A 17,723-nucleotide genomic window follows, 5' to 3' on the forward strand; every position below is an offset into this window, starting at 1 on the left:
TTTTAACTAGACCTATATAGGTGCCTGGTTGATCTACAGTATGGTGGTCTCCTCAGGCTACTATAGGCCTAGTACTACGTAACTTGCTAACTTCACATTACAAGCCACCGCCGTGATATCCACTTAACGCTACGTTCAAGACACAACATCAATTTAATCCCTATACTTGGCCACTGTTTTTGCCGAATACAGAGCCCAAAAGTGTCTGAATGAAAAATACAGGAGATTGTTGGTAAACATATAGTGGTTGTTAACAGGATGGAAGGACATGGGTACTCTTTTCTTTACCATAGGCAATTATGATGTCATATGAAATGAATGTCTACAATAACATGTTTGCAAACATGGATTTATTGAGACATATATGCCCCATTGATAACACATTTACATGGTCAACCCATGTTGAGGATATTCTGTTCAGGTTAAGTATCAGCAACATGTTTCAGTTTTCCTCTTTAAAAGCATTGCATATTGTTATGAAATTTAAAGCATTTCAATGTACACATACAGAAGTTGTAGATCTTAACCAAAGGTACGTATACAGCTACTAAAGTGGGTGTATGATGTCAGGATGTAGTTAGCAGCCCCCTTCTTAACAAGTAAAACGCATGTTTGGTGGTGAAAAGTACTTTGATTAAGGTAAAAGTTGAGCTGTTGACCTTGCTGCAAGAGTAAGACTAAGTCGTCTGTCTGTGAATGTTCAATTCAAGGGGTGTCCAACGGCTCTTCTGGCGAATGCAGTGTATCATTACTCACAAAGACAATTTAGATCAGCAAGGTTGATATCGGTTAGTGTGTGATTATAATGCGGTACTATCACTAATACACATCAGACGACCCCACGTGTGAGGACACTTAGATCTAAATTGCTAGAATGAGTTGTTTCAAATGCGAAGATAATCTTGGTAGTTCACCTAAGTTATTAAGGCACATGAGGTTACAACTTTAATTTCACGATGGTCAGAATCTATTGATGAAATGTGGTCAGGGGGCTTGTTGTCAGACATTTTTCTATTTAGTGGATTGAGGAAGCGTATAGTTAAGAATGTTCCATTTTCATTACCAGATGGAACAATTTGGATGATGATGTTGAGCATATCACCCGATACACACTGAGAACACAATTACTACTGTAAAAGTTTTGTACCCTAGTAAAAACTGGGTCGTGCTATAAATCGGTAGCATGTGCTATTAGGATGACAGTAAGAACTGAGGATATGTGTAATTCCAACAAATCCAGTTGTTTGGGATTTATTGGAATTACAAATATCCTCAGTTCTTACTCTAAACCTAATAGCATATGCTACCGATTTATCAGATTTGTCAGCTCGATCCATTTTTGATTGTGGTACAAAACTTTAAGATTTACAATAGTTACTGTAATCTCTTTGTAAATTGGCTAAACATATACTGATTATTATAAGAGTGTCGGTGGTGATGAACTTACTATTCCTCTGTAATCCCCTCAGGAACTTCAGAACCAGGTAGCAGGGTTAATATGTAAAATGTCTGCAACCTCAATCAGATCTCTCAAGTAGGCCTACTCTAAACCAAATAGCCAACTCGAGGGATAATATAATTGGGGAAATCGCTAGCAGTGTACAATCTGTTGTTGACAAAACCTTCCAAGAACATGAATTTGAAAAAGATTCTCATGTTTACAATGATATCAAAACACACTTAGTGTCACGGGTTACGTAAGGCGGTGGACAGGAAATGAAGACAATAATGGCTCGGTGGTAGAGTTTCTAATTTATTATAAGATAAAACGAAAGACCTGCAAAAGGAATAATAGAATTACGAAAAGTTTAGCATGTTCTCAACATTTTAGAGTGTATACATAACACCATAAACTCTTACACATGAATATTTTGATATTATAACGTATCGGACTGACACAGTGTTTCATTCATTACTGTATGTGCTAGAATTCCATCAGAGTCCACTTAATATAATATTAGGCAACTCTTTGCACAATAAATACAGTTTTTAATTATTATTGTATCCTAAAGTAAACGTCATGACAACAAGTATGCATTACCTTAAGGGACCGTTGTTTAAGCAACACCCGGTTCTTCAATGTCAGCAAAACACGTGGGAACACGAAGTTACCCGATTTACAATACATCAAAATAGGCAGAAATATACAGTAACTACCTTTGACTCAATTCGGCAGGAAACAAACAGTAAACCCATCTCATTACTGAGGAGTCAATCAAATTCTGATCATGACAGTTATAGTAGTTTCTACTGTCATAATTTATAGGAAGTAATGACTGTTTGAAGAAACTGTTTGTAAATATCAAAGAACAGATGTAAGTAAAATTCATGGCATATATACATCAAACGTTTTGAGTCAGCGAGATGACCTCATAAAGGTCATATACCCAAAGATGGGGATGAGATCATTAACTCCATGAATTGTACACTTTCTTATTCCATGCCTTGAACTACTATATCGTTACTCATGAAACGGATCCCCTGAAACGCTATAAGCCACTCTTCTGAGTGTCTTTTGTTACTTATCTATTTTTCTCATATGCCTTGAGCCATATTTTAGGATAAATGCCTCTTCTCGTGCTAGTACCCTGATATATTTTACTCGTGGTTGTAGTATTCAGTGCTTTTTGGATTCTAGTACACTCGTGCAATATTAATATTCCAATTCTAGCATCACTATGACAAAAGCGTAGATAATATAAGAAAAAGAAGGAAGAAAAATAAACTACACCTAAAAATAGTCAATTCTGAGTATAAACAACCACCCACACAAGCATAACAAAATAACTCGAAAATACAGAGCAGATTTCATAACCTCATCGTTACATGTGGTTGAGATATGTCGCACTACTCACAAACAAAGCAAAGACAACCAGTGTCAAATTGACAGAGAATTTGACTGAATGATTACACAAGTTTTCGTCGCAAATGCATATTTCTGCATCATCGATAGTAAGTCCCAGGAGGCTGGCACCCAGAGACAGTGAAGCTTCATAAAAGGGGTAAATTTCGTTCAGCATATCTCGACCATAGCATTTATTATCGATTGGTTGAATCAGTGTTATGCAAGCTGCATCGGTAATGGTAACGGAAAAATCAGAATCTATACGGAAGATGTGAAGATATAATGATTTCTTATTGAACTCAGTTTAAAAACACATGCTGGAACATCATGACTTGTTGAAAACTGCAACAAAACAAACATTTTGCTTTTTAGCTTTCTACATTTTCGTTTCGATTTAGTGCTGCTCAAATATATCTATAGCAAACAATTAAATATTAAATGGATATTTTAGTGACTGAAAATGTAAAACTGATATTGAATGAAAGATATTCTACACTGTTAATTGGAACGACGGTCTCTGTGTGTGGGGGGGAGGGGTGCTGGGGATATTAAAAAGCTTTAGTTAAGCTCAGAGGTGGGTTCGAAGGACGGTGTGACACGTGACTGTGATTTGAGGAAAACAAACTCACCAAAGAGCGTCCCACAATTAGATGGAGCCTATGTGACTTTTGTAGTATTGTTTTAAAAAGGGTTTTGTAGTAAAATTAGAACAGTTTTTTAGATGCTGTTCATTAACAAGACGTGACATTTCTAAATTATGATAAAGTGCACATTTGAGGTTTTTCGCAACCTGAAACTCACGTTTTCTCTCCCTGACCACCGCTATGGAACGCGAAAAGGGCAAACTTATTTCGTTGTCTAAACTAAGTTTGTTGTTGTCTAAACTAAAGTTGTTGCTGCTGTTTTACCACCATGTTGCTCAAACTCACGTTGTTGTCTAAACTTCCGTTGTTGCCGTCGGCGCTGTTCAAAATTGTTCAACCGCGTAATGTACACCAGAATGCAAAATGCATTAAGGTTTCGATGACTTCAGTACACTAGAAAGTTGTTAGTATATGCAGAACTAGCTGTTACTATAGAAATGGCCCAAACCATCATTTTGATACCTGAACACTATGGCATGATAAAATGTTACAAGAGACAAAAGTTTTCAACCCGATCGAACACCAATTGAGTTTATTATATGACCTATACTTTTACTAGTGTAGTTGTGAAGATGCGATCTTATCACTGCATGTACTTTGTGAATGCTCTACACAATATATATGGCGGATGCCATCCAGTGCCCTAGCTTTGCTGTTTTACAGGGGCGGCCGTCCGACCTTCATTTCGCCTGCCCTGCCACGTTTACCTCCTCGCCAACTCCATTTATAGTATAGGCCTACAGATGCTTTGACCTGCAGCGATTTCACCAGCAACCCCAACTCTTCAAATATCCCCGCACATGTAATATGCATATCTCGCTAAATTCCACGCAATTTGTATAAGCCTGTTCAAACTTCGAACTTTCAACTGTGCATGTGCATATCGTGAAAAATTGTGGAGAAAATATCATATCACCTTACCTACAACACATAGCTTTAGTCAAAACTCGAGTGTATCTTGGATGATTCGTTTTTTGCATAACATGTTAGCGGTCATTTTGGTCTAAAAATTCTTAACAATGCTGAGCGACGTTTGTGTATATTCCGTTTACAACACAATCCCTTTCGCAAATCGAAACTCCGAACTGGTGTGGTGTTAGGAATGAACTTGCTTGACGGGTTTAGTAAACTAGTTCTGTGAGTATATTGCCTACGTACTTTAATAGTGTGCCCTTCTTGTTACTCACGAAGCGCAGATTACATCCAACCATAGAGCAACTGATCCAACATTTACCCTGGATGCTTTGCAGTATTTGGAAACAACCAACTCCACGAAAATTATAGTATTTAAATAACATTTTTACGCAATGTCGAAACTTCAATGACTATACTTTTGACGATTCATGAAAACAGTAGTTTACACACACGAATCAGTGTTGCACCAGAATCATGACTTGAAGCACATGGTCAAAGGGACCTCGAAAATTTACGCAAGTTTGCATCGAAGAAATAACTGTGGTATAAATACACATTTGACATTATCAACTCTCAATACGGAGAGAACAAAACATATTGTGAGATGAAAAGTCCTTTCAGTATCAGAGATGTTGTGGTAGCTTCCCGCAAAATTCATAGATTGTCTCAACTAATAACCTTCTGTGATCAAACAATTATTCAAATATTACGAACTCGGAGTTGTATCAACTATCATGTAAATATCGTTAAACAACGTGATTTTGTTCGACAAATCAGGTTGTTAACGATATTTACATGGCTAATTGCTACAAATCAGGACGTTAACGATTTCCCCTTTTCGCGTTCCATAGTTAAACCATTATACTTTGCGTTCATTGGGCACTGAACATGCGTTTGCAGACAATGGGTAAGGGACTATTAACCAAACAAATCTCGTGAAATTTGAGAAAACATCATTGGCTGTATTTAGCATGAAAATCTCTGTAATAGATGTGTTTTTAGCTCTGCACGGAAGCAATTTGCGGTTGATTGTTATAATATTTAGATTTTTTGTGTGGAAAGAATGATGTTTGTTCACAAAAGTGTTACAACAACGGAACTTTAGATAGCAACGAAAGTGTAGACATCAACGTGAGTTAAGACATCAACGTGAGTTTAGATATCAACGTAAGTTTAGACATTAACGCGCGTTTAGTCAACAACGTGACTTTAGATATCAACGTAAGTTTAGACATCAACGAACAACAGCAACATGGTAAAATAGCAGCAACAACTTTAGTTTAGACAGCAACAAACTTAGTTTAGACAACGAAATAAGGTTGTCCTATTCGCGTTCCATACACCGCCTCCCTCCCATTCGGCGTTTCCGCAATATTGTTATATGTGTAATGGCCAGAACGCCGGTTTTGCTGGTTTTGAACTTTGACCTTTAACCATATGACGTCATTAATCTCGCAGACATTGCATTCTTAGCTCAGGCACATACCCACCAAGTCCACATTAGTTTTTGCCCCTAACTTAAAAAGATGTTCACCCCATGTTACTGTACCACCCTATGTTACCGCCCACCTCATCCTAGTAAGACACCAACTCTAATAGTTACAGTTTGGAACTATAAATTTGGGTTTTGTTAATACTGCACTTTTACATTATCATCGTTCATCTTGTACTGTTTTTCTTACATCGTGTACTTTTATATCATCATAGCCAGAAGTGATTCGTTGGCGTCCTGCTATTGCACAAATAGGATTATTAAATGTGGTAAATCTTTGTGAAATGTCTAACGTGTGAAACATGAATAATCATGAATGATTTACATTTTAATCACTTGCTTGTATATTACTATCATGTACTTTTACAATATCAACATGTAATATTTCTATCATCTTCGCATATTTTTGTATGTTTAATCTTATCAACATGTGCTTCATAATTTTATTAGTAATATCATTATCATTATCATCCTTTGTGATCCTTATGGCGTTCCCTAGAAAAGACAACCTTACCAATTCATAATTTATTTAACATGTTCCAAAGACTCTTGAATGCAAAATGGTCTTACTCGATAAAGCAAACGTGCTTTTAGAACACCGGCTTCCAGATGGACAAGTCACTGTTTTCCTATTCCCGGTGGTCATCGTATCACGAAATTGATCACAAGTGTCCCCATCACGACTGCAATCAGTCTCTGAACTCTGATAGCAATCAAGTGCATGTGCTCCTGAAAGAAGGAAATAAAGACATAAACAGAAAGGAACTCTGAACCTTCTGGCGAGGTTATACCACGTTCCGACGGGAAGCACTATCAACGAAGTCAGGTACGTCACTACGGGGAGTGGTGGGGTGTGACAATCAGTGACGTTTCGGGGAAATAGTTGTCAGGAACTTATCTCATGGAGACGTTTCAAGATACAGCGGGCTTATATCTACTATCAATGTTTCAAGATATAGGACTATATCTACTTTCAATATTTCAAGATATAGGCCTGTATCTACTTTCAATGTTCCAAGATATAGGCCTGTATCTAGATTTATGAATAGAAAGCAGAAACAGAAAGATAACACTTTTAATTGATACAAGCAACTATCAGGCTCAAAAATGGAGAAGCAAAAACATTAAGTTTCTTAACAGAAAGCAGTAGATATAAAGCCAGGATAAACAACATACTTCAAAGTAGTCCAGTAAAAAGCATTGAGATATGACAGTCAATATTCACATTAGCAGCTGATGACCGAGATGGACACATTTCTTGTATTCAGCATACAGATTGATGTCTACCAAAGACAACAGGCTTCTTCGCAAGCATATAGACTAACATTTTTAAACGTACTCGCTATTTGGCCCGGGGCCGTGACTAAAAATATACTCGCGAAAACTCGGCACTATGATTGCTTTTCAAGTCTCCATAGTACAGATCTACACAATTGTTTTGTGCACAAAGGTTAGGCACTTGGGCAGATACATGGTGCTACGAAATTGCACATTGGAAAATTATGTTTCTGTACACTATGAAATTTAAACTGTTTTCCACCAAAAGTAAGTGTTGAACAAACTAAAACATGTCGTAGAACCATAAATAAGCAGCTAGGCTTATTGAAGTGTCTCAAACAATTAAAGAAAAAACATCTGCAAAAATACCTACGAAGATAGCTTATATTCTGTTACATTAGGGCTCCTCAATTACTAGGCATATACTATACAGTAGCTAGGTGTGTTCGCGTCCTAGGCATATACAGTACCTCACTGCTACTTTGAACCGCTACTCAGTCGATAAGGGCGACTTGGTACATTCTCCCAGTTATATACCTTGTCTTTTAGCTGCAGACTGGTGCGCGAAAAATATCACGATTACTCCATTGCACTGCCTAAATCAAAGCGATCTTTTACGCAATGAAAACATATGATTGACTGATTGCATGTAGAAAATGCCTTAAGAAATAATTGAGATGTTTGGCCATCTTAAGTGTATTGGTATTCTGACACGAAACATTTTTAACGATGCTTATTGTTAAATTCTTTCCACAGCACCATCAAATTCACCTCTGATTACTCTCACCAACATGTTAATTTTCTCAATGTGACTGCTCGCAAGGAACACTGTTCTCTCTCTACAGACTTATACACCAAACCCACAGACACACACCAGTATCTCCATTCTTCAAGCTGCCCTCCCCGTCACTACAAGTCTGGAATTGCCTTCAGTCAAGCACTTCGTCTTCGTCGCATTTGCTATAACAATTCCTCTTTCATTCGCCATACAGATGCTTTGGAAAAACACCTTACTGCCAGGGGCCATAGTGCCAGAAGGGTGCGTGAAGCGATTTAGAGAGTCCGCTCCCTTTCCAGATCATCTACTTTGGAAGTGAAGAACAAAAAGGGACGAGATTGCAACATCAAGCTCCCCCTGGTTGTTACTTTCCACCCAAATCTTCCACCTCTGCAGCAAATCACCTCTGACAACCACAACATTCTCCTCACTCCAGATAGACTCCAACGAGCCGTCCCTGAAAAACCAATCATCGCCTACAGACGACCCCGCAACCTACGAGACCTTATTGTGCGTGCTGCTCTGTGTTCCACCTCTAACTTCTAACACTACACCCATTCAGCATGGTACCTTCAAATGTGACCGTACTTCGAGATGCATCGTCTGCAGCCACCACATTGTTGAATCCAATTCCATCTCCAGCCACAGCATGCAACTCGCACACAAGACTAAGGGTCACATCACTTGCACAACCACTAATGTCATATATCTGATCTCTTGTAGAGTTTGCGGCATCCAGTATGTTGGCGAAACCAAAACCACCCCCAAGAAGCGATTCTATGGTCACAGATCCACAGTCAACACCATGAAGACTGAGGCCCCAGTTTGCGAACACTTTAACCTTCCCAACCATACCATTAACGACATACAGGGGATTGAGTCCTTAGGAAGCCGTACTGACCTAGTACGAATCAGCAGAGAGAGGCTGTGGATACAACGCTTTCGCACCATTCAACCTCATGGGCTCAACATTCAGGAAGGACATGACTAACTTTTCTTCTGTGCCCCTCCTTCTCCCCTTATTTCCCCGCCCCCCCCCCATCTCTCCCCTTCTCATAGCTCTCTTCCACTCTTTTTTCTCCACACCTTTCTGTCTTTGTCCTTCTCCAGTTTATTCCCTACCCCTTCCCTTAATCCTCTCTTTGTATCTCCACTGTTTATCTCCTACCTCTCCTCTTCCCCTGTTGGTTTCTTTCTTTCTTCTCTCCATCCCTTGTCTACTAATCCCCTTACATCTATCTCTTTGTGTTCACCATGCTCATTAACCTGTCTGTATTCTGTGTGTTTTTGTCCCGTCTGTTACTGTTACTTGTCATTTAGCCTTTGCAGAAGATCCTGCTAGGATCGAAACGTCAGGCCAACTTACTTTTACACAATGCTTATTGTTAGTAGTCTACCTGCATATATTCTACTGTGCAGGGATTGCCTAAGCATAACCAAGCCGTCGTGATATCGATGGTTCATATTTGTTAACTGGTTGATAAATTAATATATGAACACAACATATGTAATGAATAAAGCACATGACGTACTTCGTTAGCACAAACCTTTCCCTCTAATAAATGGCAATTTTAGATTTAAATGATGCTTTCGCTGTATGTTTGTAAATGCTCCATGAAGGTTGTGAACAATCTCCGCACATGGAAACTTCCCGTACATAGTGCACGTACAGATAGCAAACCATTTACACAGTTAACTCGCAATGAGATCGGTCATTGATAAAAATCTAACTAGGCAACAGTTAATTTTAGTAAACGACGCCTAGCCATTTACCCAACGTAACTACACATCCAAACATGAAGTTTTTATTTGGCACTGAATCTCAACAATTGCGAAATACGACGGAAAACTTCAACAACGGAAGCAAATTTATAATACTTTTTAAGAAAAAGTCACCCAGGAAAGAACCTGGGCACGAAAACCAAACTACCAAACGACTGATCCGCTCTCAGCCCCAGTCCCCTTGCATCGGGACTGTGACTGTGTGATCATCGTCAGGTGTGTATCACCATTCCCGAAGGGAACAGATACTACACATGATCTTAGCCAAAAGGCCGAGAAGCGAATTTATAATACCGATGATTCAGTGATATCGTTCGTTCCAATAGCAACGCTGGATGAACAAAGAGTACACCTTTTGCACACAATGTATGTAGCCAAAGTATGCAGTGAAGGGACAAACTGAAGCCTATGGACGTTTTTTCGTGAGAAGTTTTGATTCGATTCTACCGATGCCCTTTAAGCTAATTTCCAATTGCCAACAGTATCCTATTCTTAAGATGAGCAACGCACATGTGATCTTATATTCTGGTCTGTATGAGATATACAAACAAGGTTTCCATAAATTTGGCCTCTGGTCACTCCAAATGACCTTTGACCACCACAAAAAAACAAGAGGTTTCTTGCATTTAACGTGTAACAACTACATACTAAATATGAGATTGTTCCAAGCTTTCCTTCTTGAGATATCGTGTTTACAAGGTTTTCACCATTTGACCGGTACCCCCATCCAAAAAACAAACAAAAACCAATAGTCTTATTTATTTAATATGGTTCTTCTATAGACCAAAAATTGCTCCAAGCTCCCCTTAAGTTATTGAGATATCTTATTTACAAAGTTTCCACAATTTGACCCCTGGTGACTTCCTACTCACCAAATATGAGCTTGGTCCAAGCTTTCCTTCTTGAGATATCGTGTTTACAAGCAAGGCGTCACACAGACATACCCAAGTGTTAAAATCCACCATTGTTCATATCCACGTACCCTAACCTTAACAATAGCCTACACCATAACAATAGAATTCTTTTATGGACGTGGTGATTCTTAAGAAATCACATTTAATTCTTTTGTTGAAGTCCTCGGTCAGAATACATAACAAGTGCCCACGTACACCCACCCACACGCACTCTCATTCGCTTGCATGACTACAAAGGTTACGATTTCATCGATACCAAAAATGACATGCTCAAATATTCTGTGTTTTTGACATATAACACGCAACACTAGTAACATGTAACCATAATTATAGACAGTGGCATATGTAGCCAAAGCTTCCAAAACACGAGGGGCTGAAAAGCGGCAGTGGGGCCATTCCACAGAAGAACTTCATGTTACAGATGCTACGGTGGTCGTTTTCATTCAAAATTGCAAATTTCATCTTTCATCACGAAATATTGACATTAATCTCATACGTTTGACGCTTTACCTTTAAATTGTGACATTTTGAAACTGTAATGGTTTATCATAAAATTCCGATATTTTTATCTCGAAATTTCCATGTTTAATCATGAAATGTTTACGATTTACCGTGTTCCTTCCAAGTCGGCATTTCATCTAATTTTCAATTTGAAAATGTGAAATTTTACCGTTAAATTGCGACGTTTTATCCACCCAGTTTTGACGTTTTATCTTCAAATTTCGACATTTTGTCTCCAAGAGTCTGAACGCTTATCTCGACGTTTCATCTCGAAATGTTAATTTGTAGTAATGATATTATAATTCAAAATTTTGAGGAATTATGTCAGTCAAAATGAATGATTTGAATGTATAGGTTACATTTGTTCATGACGATTGAGTATTCATGGGTTATCCGAAATACGAAACATTTGGTCGGGACAAACACGTCGATTCTCCTGAATGAAATTATCTAATATTGGATTCTCCACTCTTCCAACGTTTTAGTGCTGTCGCATTCCACCCTTCTCTGTCACTGATTCCAGGGGGGGGGGGGGGGGTGAATGAAGTGTCGGAAGAATTGTTGAGCGGTTTAACAATCTATTTACATCTTTGAAACTGACAGTCCAGATGAAATTACATGAAGAACTACCATTACACTATTAACATTAACTGAGTGTGACCTAACGTGACTTAATTTTTGTTTCCTAACTCAAAATCCAAAAAATCTTTCAACTTGTATCCCCTACCGGTATCCATCCATGTTGAATTACATGGCTTTGTACTCAGGTGCGTATCCAGGGGGGAGCGTTGGGGGCGCGCGCCCCCCGGGTTAGGAAAAGAGGAGAGAAAAAAAAGAGAAGAAAAAAGGGAAAGGAGGGGGAAAAAAGAAAAGGAGGAGAGGAAGGAAGGGAAAAGAAAAAGAAAAAAGAGAGAAAAAGGAAAAAAGGAGGGAGTAGAAGATAGCCAATACCTCGGGAAGAGAAAGAGGAACAGTCATAGTTAAAGCGCTGATCCCTATAACATACACAGGGTAGCCAGTGACAGATCAAGGATTACGGAGGGGGTGTGCGCCTCACCCTACCCCTTACACCGACAACTCCATTTTTGACGTTTCCATTTTTCCTCTCTCACTAATGTATCTACATAAATACTATATATGCTCTATCATAACGCGTGTGTGTGTATGGACGCCTTAAACAATTGTGCTATATGGAACCAACTGTGGCTGGTCTTGAACTCGACCGAGTCGTCGGGGTACATGACGCATTTCGGGAAGGGGGCGACCGCCCCCAACCCCCCCCCCGAGCAAATTTTCTTTATGACATCGCTATAGTAATTTCAAAATAGACTATGCTTAGATGCAACTTACAAGGCCTGGGAAGTGTCATTTCCAGCGATCTGGGAGGCATTTTCGGCCAAATTTTTTCTTGTACGCTTCACGCTAACTCATGGTGGCGCTTCGCTTAGATAGTTTGCCTACAGGCTTCGCCCCTCCCTTGGCAATTACTCGCTACACGCCTGTTCGAATTTGTAAAGCAAAGAGCAGATATAACATCATATCAGTGAGCATTGAAATGCATGTGCCACGATGAACAGCCTCAAAAACTGTCTATGTGTGTAGTTAAAGGCGTAGGAGCCCAATTGGATTTGGGGGCTGTAATCAAGGGCGGCGGAACCGGGGGGCACAGGGGGCACGTGCCCCCCACTTTTCCTCAGGTTAAAAATGTGCCCTTTTTCTGCATAAAAATTGAGGTGTCTCAAGTTAGCAAGAGGCCAGGGAACCAGAATGAACACTCGGGAAGGGCCGTTTCCGGCCATCTGAGGGGTTTGTAAAACCAAAAATTTCTTGTACGCTCCGCGCCAACCGATGGTGGCGCTCCGCTCAGATAGTCGTGAATAAAATTTGCAAATCCTGGCTACCCCCCTAACTTTTAGTGAATTTCTGTGGGTCATACTCAAAGCTATTTCGAATGGAAAAAAATGTCTGCATATTAACAAGAAATAAACTCTAATTCGGAAGATTCCTACATTAGCAACTAGCATGATTTCACCTCATTTTGTCTCAAAAGAAAACTTGTTCCTTGTTTCCCAATTTGCACATTGGATATTGCAGTGCTAGTATGCATATTTTCCTTGAAGGGGGGTGGGGCGTTGATGGAGTGATGTGTATACGCAAAGAAGATAATACAATAAGAGCTATAAAGGGTACTAAATATAAGGCTGCATCAGTCCAATCGAATTTCTGCAAAGTGCCCTTCGATGTCGGTGCCCCCCAGATTGAAAGTGCTTCCGCCGCCCTTGGCTGTAATGACTTGCCCGAAAAAAGCCAAAATTTCAACATATCAATGCCAATATCATATAAGCAAGCATCGGTCATTACAGTGCATGGCATCGTGTACCTTACGGTCCGTGAAAGTTGCACAGTATACCGCCGGATGCTATGTAAACAACGAAATGTCTTATGTAGATGGAGAAAAGTCATACAGATCCATTTATGTCAAAACTCTCTTTTACAGTAGTAATGTCGGCCAAGCTTAGAACTTTATTTTAATTACCAAGGAAATAATTGTTAAGCTATTCATTGCTATTTATTTTTCTTTCAGTAGGTGCCCGAAAAAGATGGGGAAAAATTTGGTTGCGGGGGGGGGAGGGGGAGGGGGCTGCAGCCACCGCCTCCTACGGGACCTACGCCTATGTGTGTAGTGTTCGGTTTCGATATACCTGATATCGGAAATATCTGCTATTTTTCATTTCCTTCAACCAAGTTTTATAATAGCCGTTCTAAGAGGTTTTAATATTTCTACACCAATAAATTAACTGTGTCTGAATTTTCGAAAATTTCCTCACCAACATTCTTCATCATACTTTCCTCTACTCGTGCAACTTTGACCTGTCTTTTAGGGGTTCATGGAGGATTTTCTATATTGCTTGTCCATAGATTGAATTTTGTGCAACATTATGGGTATGTTTTGAAGTGATTTTATTCACGAGAAAAGTGAATTTTCAAATTCTCAACAAATAATGGGCTTAAAACCTTGAAAAGTGGGGCTTTCGGATATTGTAGGCCGTGACGTAGAATCACCTACAAAAGCAATGATCCATAGGACATGCAATGAGGTCGAACATGATGTGTGACAATCTTCAAAAAGGTTATGGATGGAAAAAACTTTTGGGAAATACTTGGTTCTCAGGCAAAAGTGTACATCTGGTGGGTCATTTTCAAGCCCGAGAAGTGCTATTTCCGGTGATCTGGGGGGTATCAAAACCAGAAATTTTCTTGTACGCTGCGCGCCAACCGATGGTGGCGCTCCGCTTAGATAGTAATTCGCGCCCCCCGGGTTAGAAAATCCTGGATACGCGCCTGGTACTGGTCATTTCTCTACCGGTACAACGATAACAACAAACACTATAAGGACGAACTCATCATAACAACAGAATCTCAGACCTTATAGAGAGTGCTGGAGGTTCTTTTTAAACGATAGAAGACATACATAGGCCTCAATATATGGAATGTTAAACGATGGACCAAGTCTGACCATCAACGTAGCCCCCCCCCACCTCCACCCCAGCCCAACTCACCGGTTCGTCAGGACTGCTCAAGAGTACTGCAGTTTGTGCAGTGATAACTTCGGAATAAAATAATTGGGTTTTTTTCTTCAATATTTCGAATAACTCACCATGACACAGAAGGCCAATTGAAAGAGCGACAACGGCAAAGATCTTCATGGTATAGGCTTTATCTGTTGGAATAATATAAGGAACGTAGAAATATTGTTGTATGAATTAGAGCTTCCCAGTAGCAAGAAGTATTTTTTGAATATTTTTTTTTTATCACGGAGTTTTGATTGTCCTTAATTAGCAGTTTTTGTCTTAAAGGTAGTGGGTCGCTGTATCTCGTCATTATCATGAGCAGAGCAGTCATATAGTAGGTTGCTATAGCTCGCCCGGCGTTTTAATAATGTATGCCAAGGGCGTAGGAACCGGGGGGGGCTGGGGCGCCAGCCCCCCCCCCCCAGTGAAAAATGTTGGGGGCGGAAGTATCATTCCGCCCCCCCGCTTTGCAAGTCAGAAAACCCCTTTTTCATTTCCAAATCAGAAAAAAAAATCATTTGGAGCACCAAATTGCATCTAAGGCCAGGTGAAAATACAAAATTAAGTTTACAAAATGGAGTGGGTGTTGAAGTGTGCTATATTGCACCAAATTGCATCTGAGGCTACCTGGAAATGGAAAAAATTCAAAAGGGGAGAGGGACACCCGATCCCCTTTGACCCATAGACGTACGAGGCGGGGGCAGACTGCCCCCTTAATTTCCAGAGGACAAGAAATTCGGGCAAAAGTCCTGAAATATTCGGGCAGCCTAAGAGGAGATTTTTTTTTATATATATATAAATATGCAGTAGCTTGCCCGGATCTTTTTCAAATTTTTGCCCGACAATTTCATGTTTACTTTATGTAGCATCATGATGCCCGAATATTTCCGTGTAACACAACAGTAAGCGCAGCTCATCTGGGCTACCACGCTTTTTGCACGATCAATTTTTTTTCTAACTAGTAAACTGTACACCTGGACATTTCCGATATGAGTGTATATTAGAAACATTTTCCCTTTTTCATGGATGGTATACGGGGTGGGGGAGGGGGGACCTACAAGCCTAGAAGTACAGGTTTATCATATTCTTTGTTATATTTTATACTTTTATTGTGAGACAAATTGCAGTCTCACCTGACACAGCGACATTATTCCGCCTACGTGTCGTTGAACAATGTATGTTTTTCTGGAGGTAGCTGAGTACTGTGTTAAAATAATAAATACGGTAACTAAAAAGGAGCTTAAAAAATATACTGTCCTATTTTTCCCCTTCAAAGTGATGTTACCATTTTTCTTCTTCTAATTTACCAAATTTTTGGGGAAGTGTAAATTTCTAAAACGTGAGGTTATAAAATAAAGAATGTTTTGATGCAACTTGCAAGGCCTCAGAAGTGCCATTTCCTGCAATCTGAAAGGCATTTTTTGCCAAAAATTTTCTTGTACGCTACGCGCCAACCGATGGTGGCGCTCCGCTTAGATAGTGTCACGGGAACTTTCGGGCACAAAAATTTGTGCCCCCCCCAAACTGAAATGGTCCCATACGCCTATGCTAGGACCACTCCCCAGACCGGCCATCAGTCTTCAGCCCCCCCCCCCACTCAAAAGTACCTTCCTACGCTACTGATGTATGCAGTTATATATTAATAGTGGTTATTGGGTTTTTAGTTCAACGTTATAGTGCGTTTAAGTCAGAGAAAATGTTGATTGACATAGTAATAATCAACTTTATAAAACAAAGAAAACATTTTTCTTTGCAATCGGGGAGGAGAAAGCTAGGGAGGTGTAGAAGATATTATCTTTGTAAGTCATGGACATGTAGCATTTATAATATATAACTGTTTTTAAGAAGGGTATCATTAAGATGAAGATGGTTGCTCATAGTGTTGAACCCGCCGCATATGCTTAACAATAATTATAACCTTATCATATATTATGTATCTACGGTACGGTACTGCATGTTACTAAAACCCAAGGCTCTGTAGTTGTATTTGGATATTTCGCGTTGTAATTATATATGGTATACTATTACGGCCTACCTTTATTTGTCAAGTTAAAGTTAATCATGGTTAATCAGCTAGTCATGTTAACCAGTTGTTACATTCTTTGTAGTTACAAGTATCGAATAACGAACGTCCATGTCAGATTGGAAAAAGAAACAGTAACCACCCCCTCCCCCAAACTGAAGTAATCTAACCATGCACAGCCAACCACCATGTAGATACAGACAGCTGCTAAAATAGCACTGAGCTCCTGGCAGAATTAAGGGAAGATTATAGCGGCGGGAAGGTATGGTTGTCACGCCTGGTGTACGAACGCAACTTGCACAATGCCTTTCATAATTATGCAGTGAAATAATATATGCAGGCTTAAGCTGTGTAATTACGAGGGCGACTGTATATCCATGTGGTGTGCGTAGGTGTGCGTAGGATTACGGAGATGGGGGGGGGGGCAAACTTGAGATTTCCCAGACTGATTTGGGGGAGGGGACACACAGTGAAAACTAGTTAGACACAAATGGTGCCATCAATTACTTGTCTCAAGCCGGTGCAAGGGTTCAGAATAATTCATTGTTTTTACCGATTATACATAAATTCATGAATGAAAACTTGAATCACTTGATGACTTAAATGCTTACATGTCATACCGTGTGAGTGATTCCCCCCCCCCCCCCCGCCTGGCTACGGATTTGTGCACGCCATAGGTTAATTGCACACAATTGTACCTTAACAGCCGATTAAAAAGGCCGGATGTTTTACATAGAAAACAGCGAGAAACTTAGACGAACTTTTAGAATAAATACCTACCTGAATAAGAAGAGCTCCACTTGAAGAAATAGTTAACTGATGGTGATTAGTGGGAATGGTCTGCTTTTGTTCAGAGCTAGAGGCAAATGTAACTGGAGACAGTTGTTTCTATTGATATGTACCATTAGTCCTCATCAGTGATTGGTCCGTTCACTTAAAAGCTTAACCAATCCCATTGCGACAACTCACCGAGGTTAGT

General features: G+C 39.7%; 1 protein-coding gene and 1 pseudogene across 1 annotated transcript; both read right to left on the bottom strand.

Annotated features, from left to right (window-relative positions):
- Nucleotides 1-1,740: 1,740 nt before the first annotated feature.
- Nucleotides 1,741-17,694, bottom strand: LOC139978410 (uncharacterized). Its single transcript, XM_071988622.1, has 4 exons — nt 17,525-17,694; nt 14,808-14,870; nt 6,467-6,625; nt 1,741-3,103 (listed from the first exon to the last, which is right to left on the bottom strand). The coding sequence occupies exons 2-4, from the start codon at nt 14,854-14,856 to the stop codon at nt 2,823-2,825; spliced, it is 489 nt and encodes a 162-aa protein (XP_071844723.1). The 5' UTR covers nt 14,857-14,870; nt 17,525-17,694; the 3' UTR covers nt 1,741-2,822.
- LOC139979248 (U2 spliceosomal RNA) lies at nt 9,792-10,018 on the bottom strand (annotated as a pseudogene).
- Nucleotides 17,695-17,723: the final 29 nt, after the last annotated feature.

This window comes from Apostichopus japonicus, chromosome 13 (genome assembly GCF_037975245.1).
Source record: "Apostichopus japonicus isolate 1M-3 chromosome 13, ASM3797524v1, whole genome shotgun sequence".
Classification (NCBI taxonomy): domain Eukaryota; kingdom Metazoa; phylum Echinodermata; class Holothuroidea; order Aspidochirotida; family Stichopodidae; genus Apostichopus; species Apostichopus japonicus.